Source organism: Camarhynchus parvulus, chromosome 1A, assembly GCF_901933205.1.
Source record: "Camarhynchus parvulus chromosome 1A, STF_HiC, whole genome shotgun sequence".
Lineage (NCBI taxonomy): Eukaryota > Metazoa > Chordata > Aves > Passeriformes > Thraupidae > Camarhynchus > Camarhynchus parvulus.
Window position 1 is genome coordinate 41,350,329 of NC_044586.1, and position 18,264 is coordinate 41,368,592.

General features: G+C 38.1%; 1 protein-coding gene across 1 annotated transcript; it reads left to right on the forward strand.

Moving 5' to 3' along the window:
- TWF1 (twinfilin actin binding protein 1) lies at nucleotides 1-17,651 on the forward strand. Its single transcript, XM_030960399.1, has 9 exons — nucleotides 1-101; nucleotides 3,289-3,366; nucleotides 5,944-6,122; nucleotides 7,330-7,425; nucleotides 8,628-8,732; nucleotides 13,194-13,319; nucleotides 13,516-13,666; nucleotides 14,064-14,185; nucleotides 15,705-17,651. The coding sequence occupies exons 1-9, from the start codon at nucleotides 77-79 to the stop codon at nucleotides 15,873-15,875; spliced, it is 1,053 nt and encodes a 350-aa protein (XP_030816259.1). The 5' UTR covers nucleotides 1-76; the 3' UTR covers nucleotides 15,876-17,651.
- Nucleotides 17,652-18,264: the final 613 nt, after the last annotated feature.

The window sequence follows — 18,264 nt, forward strand, 5'->3', positions numbered from 1 at the left end:
CGCGGCCGGGCCGGGCCGGGCCGTGCCGGGCGGGCGGAGAGGAGGTGGCGGCGGCGGTGCCCGGGTGCGGTGCGACATGTCCCACCAGACCGGCATCCAAGGTACCCGCGGGGCTCCCCGCACCTCCCCTCCGCGGTGCCCGCTGCTCCTCATGACAGCCGGCCCTGCTAGCCGGGCGGGAGGCGGGCGGAGCGCCTTTCTCCGCGGGTCGGGGCGCGGCGCGGGGGCAGGCGGCCGCGGCGGGCGCTTAGCGGGCCGTTCCCGGCGGGATTTTTCCCACTGCTGCGCTCTTTGTTTGCTGCCGGAGGAGCCCGTCCTTTGCGCCGCGGGCTGCCGAGGCGGCGAGCGAGCGGGGGAGCTGCTGCTGGTTTCGTCCCCGGCGGCCACGGCTCCTCGGGCTCCAACCCATAGCTCCGTTCCCAGTCAGGCGGAGCATGCAGGGTTTATTGGCCCGGCGAAGCGCGCCCGTCCTCCCCGGAGAGGCAGGGAGCCCGCCCGAGGAAAGTGTTCGCTGCAGAGCCCCATGAATGGCAGGCACGGCCCGCCTGGGCTCAGGTAGTTCCTCCAGTGCAGGTTTTCCTACGGTGGCGGAGTCAGCGTCCAGCCGGGGGCTGTCGCCTGCTCGGGGTCGCCGCACCGAGTTTGAGATGGGTTGGACAGCACGGGATATGCCGGAGGTCGCTGCTGGTTCCCGTGGAGCGAGACCCCTGGGGAGGAGCAGGAGCCCTGGCGTACGGGAGTCCACTACAAAGCTCATCACTGGAGGCCACAAAGGGGGAAAGTATGTGGGAACCTTTTTTTCCCGTGTTTCCAGGCCTTGGACGGTGCGAGGAGCAATTAGAAGGAGACAGCGTATTGTTTCGCAGTATTAGCGGTCTCCTCTGAATCACAGAATTGCTAAGCAGGGATTATATAGCAGGATTATGGAGGGGTCGGGTTTTACTGTCTGGATTTCTGCAATCTGCGTGTTCGGTGACTAGCACCATGTACTTTGCCTGCTCTCCGGTATTTATTGTTGAAGGTGACTTTTGTCCCAGCCACGGCAGCCCTTAGCTGCTCTTCTATGCCCTTTTTTGTCCATTGGCTGCGTGTGGTTTGCACCCTTTTCCCTCTCTTCCTTCCTTTGCATGCCAATCTTTAGTCTTTTTGCAGCTTCTTGTTTTAAGTTCTTCAGCCGTTCTCAGGCTAGAGGTGTGCCTGGAATGGGTTTTTTTCCCAGTCTGGGGAAACCTGTTAGTTTGTAAATCGTAATCCCTTGTTCTCCAGGCGATGCAGGCAGGGAGGAGCAGAATAATACTCTGTTGCTTGTTGTAAGCAAAAGAGTGGCTAATCCTCTTCTGCAGCTCTGCTTCTTGTCTGAGAATCATTTGTCCTCTGAGGAGAGCTGTAGAGAGAGAAAGCTCGGCAGCTTTCCTTCGGGAACCTGCCTCAGCAGGCACTAATCAGGAGTCCTGTTTGCAGCAAAGCATCAGCCTCTGCCATTTGGAAGAGGAATAGCTCTACTTGTGCCATTGCTGGCTTTAGCTACAAACAGGCTACTGTCACTCATAAACAATTACAAGATTTGGCAGCATGGGCTGCTTTTTTCTGGAAACAGAAATGAAGTCATGGGCACAGTGATACGTACCAGGCAGTTGCTAAAAGGACTGGACATTTTAAACAGGCCAGTGCAGATAAATACTGTAGGAAGTTACAGAATGCAGTAACTGGAGGGAAATAAAATTGAATGGGTTTATAGTCTTCTAAATAATTTTAATATAATGTTCCCTGCAAAATAGTTGTGAAATAAGCCCAGATTTTGATTCTGTGGCCCTCTGATATGCAGGAATTTTAAGAAGAAAATAATATCACTGTTGGGAATTTAACAACCTTCATGATGAGCAAAACCCATAGATCACTTGATAGTGAGCTGGTTTCACAAGTGCCTCAAAATATTTTTTCAGGGAACTGTCACAGTTCTGGAATTGGTGTAGAGGCTGCTGTATTTTGTTCTTGTTTTGGTGTGTCGTATTGAAATGAGAGAATAAGGAACAAAAGGATAATAGACAAGAAGAGGACAAAGAATGTTTTGGGGCAACAAAAAGTCTAGAAAATGGCACAATGTTTGGTTGCTCAATGGAATAGTGTGGACCAGCAGAGATGACTAGAAAAGCTGGCAGGAAATTACTGTGAGGGTCTGCACTGGGGAAGGTGACAGCTGGGATGAAACTGGGCTTGAACTGGAAACCCACTGCAGTTTGTTTAACATGTTCTTTTAACATGCCATTTTGGACTCTCAGGATGGGGCTGGCACCACTTGGATGAACATAAATGTAAAATGTTTTGAGTATGGGCAGTAATGTTGCCGGATCCCATCTGTTCACTTGGCCTCAACCCGACTATAAATAATCCATTTTATTTGTTTCCTGGTGTGATGTTTGTTTTGCTGGTGCTATGCTCTGTCCTATGGGATTACTTGAAGGACCAGCTTGCAATAAATGTTTTTCAGTAAATCCGTACAACTCTCTGTCTCTGGCATAATTAAACTGATTTGCACTCGGATTATTGAGCAGGGCAGTTGAGATAAGAATGGTCTTCATGCAAGTCAAGAGCAGTTCTTCGGTGTGCTTATGGAATTGAGTCTGTCATGGTGGTGGTATAGTGTCAATGTGATTTACAAACATGTAAAAATATTTTAGTTACTTTATAAATTCAAAGTTACTTTATACTGTATATATAAAGCTATCCCGCTACAGTAAGTTGGGGCTTAAACAATGTTGTCAACCATAGAAGGAGATAAGGCAGTATGAAAGATGAACAGTGAGTGGCAGCTTTCACTGGTACTCTGCAGAGAGGTGCTCTCAGGAAAGACCATCACTTCAGCCAGACAAGCTCTAACATTTTCCTGGCAGGCGTAAAGTTTCTGTCTAAAAGTTTGTGCTAAGCCTGCAGACTTGGTGAAGCTGTTGTAATTTGAGATGCGTCATATTTTTATTGTGTTGCTGTGTTAACTCTGAAACATGAGATTGATGATATGATGTCACCTGTAGTTTTCACAATGTTGAAGATCATTTGGTATGCTAGAAAGCAGGGCTGTTTTGTAATGTTGCCTTTCATCCTTGTGTGGTATGCTGATGGTTGGAACAGTGTGCAGCATAGCAGCAGCATCACTCCTGGGTTTGTTTTGCTGTCCAACTTTGCAGCAAAGGGCCCGTTGTACATTTTTTCGAGTGTTGTTCTTCATGAATGTTCTTTGTCCTAGGGAAGTGAAATGTGTTAATTTGATTACTTTTATTTTCTCTTTTTCAGCTAGTGGAAGTGTTAAAGACATCTTTGTTGGAGCCAGAAATGGACAATACAGGCTTTTAAAAATAGTCATTGACAATGGTTAGTCAAATTTTATTCTTTTTTTTCTGGTTCTTTTAGATATTTTCCTAATTGTTTTAATGACTTACACATACAATTGTTTAAAAAGCAGAACTCTACCAAACTTAATGTTACTAAGGTTTTTCATATACAGAAGGTAAAATTTAAATTTTGGTGATCCTAGGCTTTTTTACTACAATACTATTGTATTTTTGCATTTGAATTTTTCTCCCAAATGTAATTTTATATTTTACTGAGAACTGCTCTGTATTTTCTATGGATTGTACAAACAAGCTTATTCTTATCTCTTACTAAAGAAAGAGTAGAGGAAATTAAAATTTCCACACCTGTGTAGCATTTGGACACTGTTTACTTTCACTAGACAGACATCTAGTCCTACACAACAACCAGTCACCTTAAATGTAGAACTGTAAATTTTATACTGATATATCCTGGTTAAAAAGGCAGATAAAAGTGCTGCATGTAGAAAGTCCTGCTAAAGCAGATGTTTAAGTGGTAATCTGACTACATAGAAAATATCTTTATAAATATGTGACTTTATTTAAATTTTCGTAGTTAAAGCTGTTTCTTAAATCTCAACATATATGTCTAAATAGAAAATTACACAGTTTTAATCAGAACTGGAGTTTGATTTTTGAACTTCTTGGCAAGGGATGTAGGCTGCAAACATTGAAAGACAGACTATATAATTACTTTTATTTTCTTTAATAGCAATGTTGGTTGGTTGTATAAGATATTTCCTGGTTTAGTCCATCTTTTCAAGCATGTCAGTTGTCCACTTTGAAGGCATTTGTTTTAGACTTCATTCATTTACAGTACACTAAAAATCTGTTAGCTGGAGAAAGTTACATGTACATACATACACAGATACAGAGATACTTTCATTGGTAAGTATATAACCTACTGTTACCTTCCTTGTGTTTGCTTTTCTTAGGAAGTCTTCTGATATTTTAAGATAGGTTTCTTTAAGGCTGTGGGAGTAGTAAGATTACAGGCAGGACTTCGTGATAGTCTGAGTAGCACAAAGTAAATGCTGACAAACCATTGTTCTGGTTTTTTTTTCCCCATTAACCAAGGCAAAACAATATGCTTTTGGGTATATGCTGCTTTACAATATGAAGTGAAGCCTAGAAATAAGATAAAAATTTAATACTTTCCCTATTTTTTCATTTCCTATTTTTGTGTGTATGTACTCATGTGTATAAACATATATATGGATATAAACATATAGGTATAGGGATATGCATTTCATCTCCATAAGAAGCAGAATCCAGTCTTTGATAGTATTTTCTGCATTTCAAAAAGAAACCTGTAAAACTCCCAGTATACTGGAAGAAGAGCAGTTCCTCATCTGTCTTCAGGAGCTTTAAGGAACAGATAGTAGCCAACAGATAAAATTCAAATCATGTTTTGCTAATCTGAGTTAATAAGAGAAGAGATTTGCTGCTGGGCATGAAGTTCCTCTGGCTGTATCTTAAATCCAAGTGGGTATAAATCCACTTAGAATTCAGAATTGGCAAGTACATTCTGAATACCCTTGGTTTGGGTGTACAACTTCAGGTAGTTCAGGTACTTTGTGTCTAATTCAAAGAAGGGCCAGACACCCTTGTCCTGAGCTGTTCATGTTCTCAGTTACTGTAGTGAAATGCTTTTGCTCAAAGTTTTGCTGTAGAGGCATTTGTATGCTGTTGTACTTTTGTGTGAAGTTTTGTAAGTTAAGACCTAGGCTCCCAAAAGGTGATTTGTATACTAGCTACTATGATGGTCTTCAAACTGTTGCAGGACCCCATTTAAACAAGGTATTTCTCTTCCACTTGTGTGGGCTAGTAATGCTTGGGAAGCTGTTTTGTAAGACAGTATGCTAGTATTTCCTTTGGAAACAGAGATGTGATGTATAAATAAGAGAAAAATCTTGTTGCTACAGCCGTTCACATAATTAAATACCATTGAAGTGTTCTATACAGACTTAAACCAATTATACATAATAAACAACTTCAGTCATTTAAAGAGACCATAGCTGTGAAGCTATGTTAGAAAGAGATTTATCTGCTTACATAGACAAGTTAGTGATTAGTGCAAGCATATTCATTCCAAACTCTTTTCGCTGTATAACTGGGTTATTGAGTCCTTACAATGAATACAAACAGTAATACATTATACCAAGAGCAATATAATTATAATTCTAAAATTGGAAAATTTACTCTTATCTTATTTATACCTAAGTATTCCAAATTAAAAAATAGACTTAGTGTTAGAACACAGTTCTTATTTCCCTTCTGTGTATGTTATGCTAGAAAAACTAAAATCAGTAGTATTGCTTCAGATCAAAGAACTTGATGACAACCAGCACGTTACTTCTCTACTATCAGAATTTTGGTTAAAGTAAGTTAGGGTTTGAACATACACAGCTTTTGTAGGAATTCACCCACTTTTACACTGACTGTTCTTGTCTTGCATTCTTCTGGGCATAATTATGAACAATTAAGTGTCCAATTTACTTCTTATTGTAATTATTAATTTTGACAGATGCTATTAACTGTATAATTGCTAACCTGTAGCTTTGGTTATTGATTTTAGAGCAGCTTGTTGTAGGATCCTCTAGACAGCCAGTTGGATCATGGGAAAAGGATTATGATTCCTTTGTCCTTCCCCTTCTTGAAGACAAGCAACCATGTTACATATTATACAGATTAGATTCACAGAATGCTCAAGGATATGAATGGATCTTCATTGCATGGTCACCTGATCACTCTCCTGTAAGTAACAGTCATCAGAGGCTTCATGTTAATGATTTTTCAACAGTACCATTTGATCTGAATCCGAGATATAAAGGAAAAGGATTTGAGGAATGAAGCATTCCCCAACCTCTTCCTACATTCCCAGAAGAAAACAGCTAGGAAAATGTTTCTTTAAGATGATTAAAGAGCAAATGAGTAGGTCTAGATGGAGTACAGATGATCCAATGTATTTTTAGCCTGACTGGTGGACGCAATACAGTTTTTTTGCCCTGTTTGTCTGTCTTACTGTCAGGATTTCAGAAAATTTATGGAAAGATATAGGACAAAAATCTTAATGGGTGCTCATATAGAGAAGAATTACAGTGTGAGCTCAAGCTGTTTATTCTGTTTGGCTTGCTGGCTGCCCAGCTGGCACTTGTGGCTATGTGGTGTGCCACAGAATACACTCCTTCTTAGTGCTTTGAGAGCATGGGAGAGGACCGAGGTCAGAATTAAGGATTTCTAGGAGAAACTAGGATACAGGTTCTGGGAACATGGGATAAGAGAAGGCAGAAAGCAAAGCTGTTCCAGTATTCCTACTGCTTTTTAGGAAATAATAAGACATCAAAAGTTGATGAGCATAGAGATGATTATGTGGAAAAGGTGAAGTATTGTGGAGAGGATAACATGATGGTGAAATAAAGTGGGATGATGGGACTGCTGAGAGAAGAATGAGTGGCTGTGTGAGACAACAAGTTAATAGGGAGCAAATATAATTTTTCCACTCTGTGGTTGAACCATAACTATCTAAAGTCACTATCAAATCAAAAGTAATAGTGAGTTAGTTCTAGTCTGCTTTTTTGCTGTCTGTTGCATCCATTAGTACACAGACAAGATGACAAAAGATTCAAACAATTGTGGGTTTTCCCATTTAAAATTAGTAACGATTATGTTGATTTTTTTCCCATTTAAAGAAAAGCTTATACTCCAACTAAAGCTGCAATTCAGTTTTGAAGTTACTTTGATAATAATACATAGTATCATGACCTTGTGAGTTTAATAATATGAGTAAGTATCATGATTCAGAGCTCTACAAGTTTATAGTGAAGTTTCCACTCTTGAAATACTTGTTCAAGAAAGTATTGTTTGTTGATGGACTTGGTACACCAACATGCTGGATTCTCTGTGTACAGCAAAATTTTAAAAAACAACCAAACCAAAAAGCTACTGTTCTATTATATGCTAGGTTCGTCAAAAAATGTTGTATGCAGCAACCCGAGCAACGCTGAAGAAAGAGTTCGGAGGTGGCCATATTAAGGATGAAGTATTTGGAACAGTACAGGTATGTTTTTCTTTTCAAGGTCAGGACACTGACTTTAAATACTGAATATAGTAGCTGATGTTATTTGGTATGAATGTGGGTTGCTTATGGTCTTTTTGGATTAAAGAAAAAAGAGTTAAAAGCTGTGTGTGTTATTCCAGTGTTAGAGTATGTTTAAGCTCACTCAAACAAGTTAATAGGTATAGTTAACCATCAGGCTTAGAAGTCCTTGCTTCAAATCATTATGAAAACTAAATAACCTAAGAATAATAGGCATATCTCTAATCTCATTGCATGAGCATGAGTTCTTTAATGGAATGCAAGGAGTTGGAGGTTTGAGGAAGAATAGAGGATATTGTAGTAGGGGAAGAAAGCTGTGAAAGAGAAGTGGGGTGTTGTGGTGGACATGAGACTAATAATTCTGTTGCTCACTGAGTAAATAATTTGTTATATTTATCATTAACCTGTCATGGAGGCTTCATTATTGTAACAAACATATGGAGAGGCTGTATTCAAGGGAGTAGATGTGCTAAGGGGATTTACTGGTAGGGATCCTGTTATTTTTTTCCTGTCTGTTCAATAAACCAGTCTTTCGCTGCCCCTTGCACCAAACCATTAGCTGTCTGTGTAATATATGGAATTTGTGTCTAGCCCTACGAGTCTGAGCTTCCATCTCAGTTTTGAGGAGGGAGCATTAGATCTGTCTTACTGTTATTTCAGAATGGGCCTGGGGCACACAGAAGATGACATTGATATAACTCACTTTTCCCAGGCTCATTATGTTACAGCTTATATATCTCTAAAATGCTGGTATCAGTGTCTTTATAAACTTCTTAATTGTTGCTGGTCTTTAATGTTCATCTATGTGAAAATCACAGCTTCTTCAAGGTGTTCAATTTGCTGATCTCACTCAGGATCTTGATCATCAGCATCCAGTGGGTTACTTCGTCTTTATTTTGTTAAACCTAAGAATGGTTTGGTTGCAACAAGCACTGTTACTGTGGTGGACCCCTATTATGATCCCACCTGCTAATTCATATGTATTAAACTGGGTACCTCTGGGATTCTGAAATAAGACATAATGGAATATTGGAATATTGAAATAAAATGACCATAACTGTATGGAAAGCAACTGATTTTTGCAATGCTCCATAGAAAATCATTGAAGAAAAGTTTCTAAAATTCTAAAAAAACCCTGTTAAATATTGATATTATGCTTTCAGGATGATGTTTCACTGAATGGATATAAAAAATATTTGATATCACAATCCTCCCCTGCACCTTTGACTGCAGCAGAAGAGGAACTTCGACAAATTAAGATTAACGAGGTACCTAAAATGTCTTCAAGCATGTGTGGGAAATGGTGCAGAACTCCAAATGTATTGTAGGGAAATGTCTTTCTAGGGCAAAAAAAGGCAGAACAGAAAATGGAAAGTTTCAGAAAGTGTGAGTGGATGAGCATATAAATGTACTTCTCAATGGGGTGAAACTGCAGGGGGATGGTGGCTGGAGTTGAAGTGGCATGAGAGATCTCATGGTGTTTGAAAGGCCTAGTGTCTGAATCAGAGGCCTGGCAAATGCAGAGCCTAATTGTTGCAACTTCAGCTTTTAGTATCACTGAATGTCCTTCTTTGTGAAGGGTGACCAGGCACTGGCACTGGTTCCCCAGGGAGGTTATGGGGTCTCCATCCTGGAGGTATTCAAAAGATGTTTGGACAGACAGCTGGGTAGCTGGCTCTAGGTGGCCCTGATTGAACAGTCTTGTTGGACAAGGTGATGTCTTCCAACCTGTGTCCACATTGTCCACATGTGATTGCCTGCATTTTCCCACAGTGGCAGAAATTGTAGAGAAAACACAGAATAGCAATTATTGCAGTGAGTGATTGCCAGGAGAATTTCAGCAGCCTTATTCTTAGAGGAAAGGTGCCTAGTTTCTGGTACCAGCGCATTTGTCTTTAAGACTGAGAAGGGAAGAGGATTCCAATAAAAATAAAACAGAAATCCAAACCAAATAGCTTATCACTTTGAGTGATTTGCTTATGCTAAAACACTTTTTAGAAAAATCTCTATCCTGAGAGCCTTTAACCAGAAAAATTGATGATTGCCAGATAGCTAGTGACTGAAAAGTTTCAGAGGATTCTTTTCATCACATTTTTCCTTCATTTGAACACTGTTTATGTCAGATATATATTAAAATAGGTCATGTGCTGAACTTATTTGTTCTTTAGACTTGTATGTTAGAGCTGTGGTACGTGTGTTTGAAGCATGATTTATTTCTGCAGCTGGATACCATTGTGATAAATACAGTTGTGTATCTTTTGTTTTCACTCTACTGTGCTTTTGCTGCAACTTTGTTGTTTATTGACTTTTTTTCCCAGTGGTGTCTTTTGTTAGCTTTCATGTCTGATTTCAACAATTCAATGCAGAAATCATTAAATACTGCATTTTACTTCATCAGCTTTAAAAAAAACCAGTAATGAATATAAAACTTCTGGATTGGGGTTGGTGATCACTTCTAGTATTAGTGTATGTACTGCGTACAATGTGTTTAGAAGGTGATTCATACAAACCAAGTCTTCAAGTGTTCTGAAATTTCAGCAGCAATACCTTTGCTTTTCAGCAACACATAAATTGTATATTGCTGCCATTTTGGCTTTGTTTGAAACATCTCACAATACGTTAACTTACGTCATTTTTCTCTTCATTGTTTGCACCATTACAAAGCCTGTAATTAGACTTAGAAAACGAAAAGCTTTCTGATTTTAAAAAGTTTTGTATATGTATATTCTTTCATAATTACCCTAAGAAACATTTTACCAGCCAGATCAAAGGATCACCTAGTCTGTTGTCAAGTCCTTGAGGGAGCAACAGAAATCTAGGAAGGATGCAGGAGCAGGGCAAGAAGGCCATAATTACCTTAAATGCTCTTCTGTTGCTTCAACATTTGCAGGTAGGGAGCTTCCTGTGCAAAAGATGACATCTTACTATATAGTTCTTCTTAATGGGATTTTCATCCATCATCCATCTAGTCTTGTCATTTCTATAAATCCACATAAAGGTTTTGCTGGCCACAGGTTCTGTGGCAGCATATTCCGCAGCTTGATAAAATACTTTGTAAAGAGCCATTGACTGCTCTGTAGAATCTTTGGTTTATTCTGATACCCCTACAAATAGTATGGTGAAGGCAAAAAAGAGTCATTCAGTCAATCCTCAGTTTCCCCCTCCCCGTAGATAAAGCCCTCTGTTTCCCAGAATACCAACCATATCCCGGTCTGCATCAAAAGCAGTGTGGCCAGCGTGTAAAGAGAGGTCATCCTCTCCCTCTGCTCTGCTTTGCTGAGATCCTCCCTAGAACACTGCATCCAGCTCTGAGGTACTCAGCGCAGGAAGGACATGGACCTGTTACAGTGGGTCCAGAAGGGGGCCATGAAAATGATCATAGGGCTGGAACATATTCCCTGTGAGAAAGGGCTGAGAGAGTTGGGGTTGTTCAGACTGGAGCAGAGAAGGCTTCAGGGAAATCTTAGTGGCCTTTCAGTACTTAAAGGGGGCTTGTGAAAAATAAGGGGACTGATTTTTAACAGGGCCTGTTGCAATAGAACAAGGGAGAATGGTTTTAAGCTAAAACAGGGTAGTTTAGATTAGCTGTGAGCAAGAATTTGTTTTATGGTGAGTGTGATGAGGTACTGGAAGAGTTTGCTGAGAGAGGTGGTAGATGCCCCATTCCTAGAAACATTCAAGGTCAGGTTGGATGGGGCTCTGAGCTATCTGATCTGTTTGAAGATGTTGCTGCTTTCTGTGGGGGAAGTTGGACTGGATCACCTTTAGAGGACCCTTCCAGCACAACTGTGCCAGGATTCTGTATCCATGGACCTCTGTTGTATTCCTTATCAGTTATCTCTTCCAGGCTGACAAGTCCTAATCTGGGTAGCTCTTCCTCCTAAACAAAGCACTCCATACTTCTGATCCTTTTGCTTTTCTCTGCAGTTTTTCCAGTTCTGCTATGTAATTTATGAGATGGAGGGATGGGGAAGCCAGATCGGCATGTGGTATTCAAGATGCAGGCATGTTACTGATATCTACAGTGCGTAATAACGTGTTCTGTTCTCTACTCTTTTTTTCTAACAATTTGTAACATTTCATTTGTGGATGGGGAGTGTTCAGATTTTTTTTTTTTTTTTTTTTGCCTTGGGGTTATTTTCAGCTTTAGTCAGAATGACATGCAGGGTCTTGCTCCTGAATGGTAGTAGCCAGCTCAACCCAGTCACCATACAAGTAGAAAAAGAGGGTTTTTTCCCTCCTGCATACATTTACATTTTTTCGCAGGAAATTTCATCTGCCATTTTATCCAGCACTCAGCCGCCGTTATTAACTAAATCTTAGTGGTGGGAATTTAAATATTAAGTGACTTAGGTGGTTCTGTTCATTTTCCTATGTCTGGAGTTACACTGGGTTACTCTCTTCCCTTGTCTATCTCCACACTTCACAGCTTGTTTTTAAGTTTGGAGTACTTATTTTCTACCTGTATTTTAATATGGATTCTAGACTATGGTATTTTATGATGGTTTATTATTTTTGTGATGCCTATTTTACATTTGTCAGTCAGGCTTTTATGCAGATTTAGATTTTGCAAATTTTTTTTCTATAACCTTCCTCATAAATTTATCAATACTTGTGCAAAGTAAGCTCCCCACCTGCTTTCTTTTCCTCTTTCCTTGTTGCCAACAAGCTGTTCTCTAAAATGTGAAATGTGTTGCCACAAGAGTTTGTTTTTAATTTTTTTCAGTTTGTTCCATATTTTATTAGCATCTCTTTTTAATAAAGTTGCACATCTTCTTGATGATAGATCTAGGGTAGGAAAGACCCACACTTTCCATTTGGTACACTTTTTTGACTTTTGCAGCTTCATAACCAATGTTAAAAGTAATTGTGAAACTTTAAAAGGAAGTAAATATATTAAAAAAACAGTACTTAGACAATAAACTAAGACTGAAGAAGATTAGAGGCCAGAGCTCATTTTAAGAGAAACTGAATGAATACTAAGATAAACATAAATTCTAGAACATCAGCTTTAAAACAACTGTTCTCTCCAATAATTTGACACTAATATAACTGGAGTATGAATAACTGTCTAGCTTGTCCTGGATTTTCTTTTTTTTTTACTTTGTCATAGACCTTCTACAAATAAAAAATTAGGATTTTGTTTGTTTATTTTGTTTGCTTTGGTTTTGGTATAGACTATTTGCAGGAGTATGTTGAAGCAGGAGGGAGAGTAGAAGCTTTTCCTTCTAGAATATCAGTTTTTCTCATTATTTCTCTCTTCCTTCAAAAATTTTGACTCCCTAGAAATCATGTCTTTGTTTTGATCTAAAATTTTTTAAGCTATAACAAGGTTTATAGGGAATATTTTCAGTTCAAAAGTATAACACAGCATATGAAAATCAAGATTTTTTTCCTGGATTATTGTGTCTCTCTAACAGATTTTAACTTAGAACTTCTTCACTGACACTTGAACCAGTTTTCCCTCTGATGATTTTGTTGCTCTGCTAAGCAGAACAGAGCATGTTTCAGAGATAAGAAATTTTGCAGGCTAGCAAACAAACATGACCTGTAAATTAAAAAAGGCAAATCTTTTGTATATAGGGATGATTTCTTGGGGTGGTTTATTCTTGGAATAGCTACTGCTAACTCTATGTGTAGCCATATGAAATGCATTGTCAGTCATTGTATGAAACCAAATAAATGCCTGCAGAGGTTTCTTTTAACAACTCAGCTGACTTTTGTTCCAGGTACAGGCGGATGTTGGTGTAGATACCAAGCATCAAACACTGCAAGGAGTAGCATTCCCCATTGCTAAAGAAGCTATTCAGGCTCTGGAGAAACTGAAAAATAAGAAACTCAATTATGTACAACTGGCAAGTATAAAATACTTTAACCAATTTTTATAATGAGTATAAAATAGATTACCCACATATTAAACAACGTGTGTTGATGTAGTATGCTGACAAATTACTGTTTTGAATTAGATTAATCCAAACTTTATTCCATCCTGTCATGTTCTCTGGTTTGTTTTTTGTGTATTAACTATATTCATATTTGCTTTGTTTACAGCAAATTGATATGAAAAATGAAACTATTATTTTGGCCAACACACTTGATACTGAACTTAAGGACTTGCCAAAAAGAGTTCCAAAGGATGCTGCACGTTACCACTTTTTCCTGTATAAGCACACACATGAAGGAGACTATTTGGAATCCATAAGTATGAGAAAATTTCCCAATATGAAACTTCACTGGCTTGTTTCAAATTCCTTAGGAATTTTGAGTTAGAGAGAAAGATGTGTCAGCATGATCATAAATTTCAGAGTAATTTGGTTGTGAAACTGTGAACTTGTGAAGGAAAGCTCATATGTGAGCTATCCCTTTTGATTATGAGCACCCATAAATGTGAAAACATACAGATACTGGCCATTCTCTTATCCTGTGTTTGAAATTAAACACTTGCTGAAGCAAAAAAGCTCCAGAACAGCACTACACTTTTTTGCTTTCAGATTGCATGTTGATTTCCATTGCCTCCTTGCTATAAATGATTTTATGATACAGCTTTTGATGGAGTGTATTTATGGTCTGATTTGTGTCATTGTTTTCTTTTCCTGCAGTTTTCATCTACTCTATGCCAGGCTATACCTGTAGTATACGAGAACGAATGCTCTACTCTAGTTGCAAAAGTCCACTGTTAGAAATTGTAGAAACACAGTTGTGGATGCAAATAGTTAGAAAGGTAAGTGCTGGGGGTGTATGGGTATTTTCTCCATATCTGTCTTCCCTTCTTAATTAAAATCTATAATTGTCTCTGTCACCACCTTGTCTAAACCATGACAAGTGTAATTTAGTTTGTCCTGAACAGGAAATAATTGTTGATGGAGCTAGAGGATCAAATTTAAGTCATGGAAGTTTTACTCTGTTTCATAATTTCTACACTTTTATCGTGAACAAATATATCCTTGTGCATCAAGGAAGTATTTGAGAGTACTTTGAAGGACTTTATAGAATTAACATGATTTCTTACTCAAAGTTGTGTTGTATTTTGGACCACAACATATTGCTGTTGTTAAACACTAAATTCCTTTAAGCTATAGTTATGTAGGGATTTTCAAAATCATTTCAAGCTGCAGTTCTGAAAATTAGAACTGCTATCTTAGGGGTTCTTGATGGGGCAAACAAGTATTTGCAAGTAAGCTGATCTTTTCACACTATAGATTTTACTGCAATGCAAAAAGTTGCTTCTCACCTCCCAAGCAGAGACCACAGAAATGGTCCACTTGTTACCTATGGATATGTTTTTAACACTTTTGTGAAAGCTTAGTTTCTGTAGAGATTATGTTTACCTTAAAAATAGCAGAATTAATACTAACCATTTTTAGTAAGATGACATGAATTAACTAGATTTTTACTATGTGTATTTGTGTGTAATTATTTTTCTGAAATTGCCTTTCTGCAACAAAACTAAAGCACCGTGTGACTCCTGAAAATTCCTGCAGACTGAAATTTCTGAAGCATGTCCTTGTAACAGCAAAACTGGGGCTGGCAAGTCTGTCAAGTGTTATGGTTGGCAGGGCATGAAGTGCTGAATGCTCAGCAGAGCAAGGCCATAGCATTTCTCTGAATTCTAAATTCCTGCAATTTAAAACTGGGGAGTTTGGCTTGAGAACACTATTTTCTTTCTGTTTGGTTTCATATATCTAGATTTGGAAAACTAAAACACTCCCCTCCATTCTGTTCATTATTTTAGCCTTTCCTTGCTAAACACTTGAGTACTTGCTGAGTGGCAGTAGCCAGCTAATAATAAAATTCTTTATACTCCTCCCCCTCTTAGATAACAATATGCATCCACATTGCTTAATTAGTTAGTGTTTAAAACATGTTATAGTGAACAATTTTGATTCTTAAAATGTGTAAATACTTAAAATGAGTAAATAAGTAACATAGAATGTGTTCTCCTAGTTAGTGTTAACAGGTACACTGTGCCAAAGCTTGTGACAAAAAGAAGTCCTTAGCATATGTACTGTTTAGTTGTGCTTATATTTCAGGAAACTAATTAAGTCACACTTAATAGTAGTAAGAGTATAGGGGAGTTTCAGAAAAACTATCCAAGATTTCTCAGGGCATTAGGCACAAGTTGGAGAACTTTTCATGCTTGACTTTGAACATTATTGCACATATGGTTTTAATATAGTATTGAGTTTCAGCAAAGTTTCTAAATGTTTTTGACTTTGAGTATGATTTTTTTTTCCTGCCAGATTGAAATAGATAACGGTGATGAGTTAACTGCTGACTTTCTTTATGAAGAAGTACATCCAAAACAACATGCTTACAAACAGAGTTTTGCTAAACCAAAAGGTCCTGCAGGGAAGAGAGGAATACGAAGACTGATCAGAGGTCCAGCAGAGACTGAAACACCAAGTGATTAGAAACTGTGTTTGTATTTGTTTAAATATTAAAGTAAGAAGTGGAATTCTGGCTTTTGGTAATGAACTGAAATCATTCCATTCATAGATGCTAGGGATAAAAAAATGCTCTTTGTACTCTTCTCTTTTCTGACCTCAACACTTTTTATATTGTTACATTATATTTGTTGACCATGTTTTATGACATATAGAAGAGATAATTATTTTGAAGCTAGAAGAAAAAAAAACTAAGATAGTACCCCTTTATTTTAATTTAGAAGCCATTATTTAATAGCTGTACATGTGATCATAAACTTTGCAGACATAAGACTGTGAAGCCCATGTATTCTGTCAGTAAGTCACAGCTGTATTCTTATGCGTAGCCTATTAAACCTCTAAGACTTTCCATGTGAGAAGAGATGAAGGACTAGTGTTGTCCCAATTAAAACTTTATTTTTCCTTGTAGCACTTAAGGACAGTAGTAAAATAAAAGGTTGTCTTTGGATTTTTACAGGATGCATTGCTGGATTTTGTTGTTGTTTTGTTTGGGTTTTTTTTTCCTTGTAATGGAAAAGATAAACTAAAATCAGTTATCATTCAATTAATATAAGCATTCAGGAATAGATGGACATTTTCCGAGGCAAAGACTTGGTCATCTCAAATTTATAACTAATTTAATGAATTATCTTTTAATGAAATCTGACATAAAACACAATAGCTTTTCCAGACTTCTGTATCACTCATAAGTATTACATATTAGGTACTGAATGACCAAGTAAAAGGAGATTAAAAGTCAATATTAGAGTTAGTATATTCAATAGATTATGGAGCTGCTTTCAGAGCAATAGGTCTAAAGTAATTAATTATCGGTGCAGTTGGATCTAAAAATGTCTAAGTTCAGTAAAAATGAAGCAGTCTTGCTTCATAACAGTGAGTTATCCTTCAGGTCCTACTGTGTTTGTACTATCAACTGCAATTTTTACTTTCAAGATATTCTGAAAATTACTTTTTCTAAATGTTTGAACTTCAGTGTAACTTACATCCTGTAATTTTAAGTCTAACTAGGTCTTGAATAACTGCTGGCAGCAAGCCCCTAGTTAGGATTTTGATGATTTTTTCCTCCCTTCTTCCCTTCTTCAAAATACTTAAATCAGCCAGAATAGTCTAAACTTGATTGAACTGTAAGTAATGCGTTTAACAGGAAAAGGAAAAATAGATTATTTTAATAAGTGCATTAAGGGAGAATTAGATGTGGAAGTCAAGTATTGGATGACCTTAAATATTTAAAACTGTGTGATGAAGCAAATACTTGTGAATAGATTATATTCCCAGTGAGGACTTGCGTTTTATGTCTTTTATGTGGCCCTTGTGGTTTTTGAGTTTTCTTGGTTTTGGTTTTTTTAAAGCTACACGGGAGTTGTCAGCTTTGGTTTATTGGATATTATTGTAGCTGCTGCTGGATATACTCATTATAGAGCTGAATGGTGTGTTTACCTGGTGGAAGATGGATTTAAGGTTTGTAGGGGATAATGTTTTGACAGTAGTAGTTCCTGACAAAAAATTGTTTGATCTATTATTTAGTTTGGCTATACTAGCTTACTGTTGACATCTGAGATTGCACTATATATAATGTGAAGGTTGCAATAGTTGGTATTACTGTGGGGTTTTTATATGCAGCAGAAATTTTACACTTCAGCTTTTTTTTCATTTAATTTTACACACTACATCAGTCCAATTCAATAGCTCTTGATCCTCAGCTAATCTCCTGCTTGCTCTTGTGTTCTTTTCCTGCCTCTTGCCTTCTGTACTATGCGTCAGGCAAATGTCATTGTTTTTTAAATATGGTTATTGTGTGTGCAGCTCATTGTATGCTGTAATTAAATGTACTTTTAGGTTAACTCAAGATATTTGCAACATACCTAATTCACTTTGGAATTTTTGTTTTGGTTGGGTTTTAAGGAGTGTAGCATTGAAAAATTACTGCTAGAGGGTTGTTTGAATTTAGTATTCCTGCCCTTGTGCCAGCCATAGCAAGAGTGCGCATACCTCTACACTTTCTTGAGCCACTAAAGAGGTTCAGCTTTTTAAGACTAAATATTTTAAATAATGAACAGTTTGACCCAATATGGTTGTGTGGATGTTGTGGGGGTTTTGTTGGATGTTTGTTTTGGGATTTTTTTCACTGTTGCTTTTTGGTTTTGTTTTTGGTTTTTTGTGCAATCCTGCCCTAGGTAGATGAGGATAGGAGATGGAAAACTTAATCTGGAGGAGGATGAGAGCTGGTTAAATGATTATGCAAGAGCATTTATGATGAGCTGCTTTAGAGTTCAGCCCAAACCAGACATTGTAAATTTCCCTATGTGAAAATATTCTATGTGATGTACACACCCAGCCCAGACAGGAGTCAGTCATA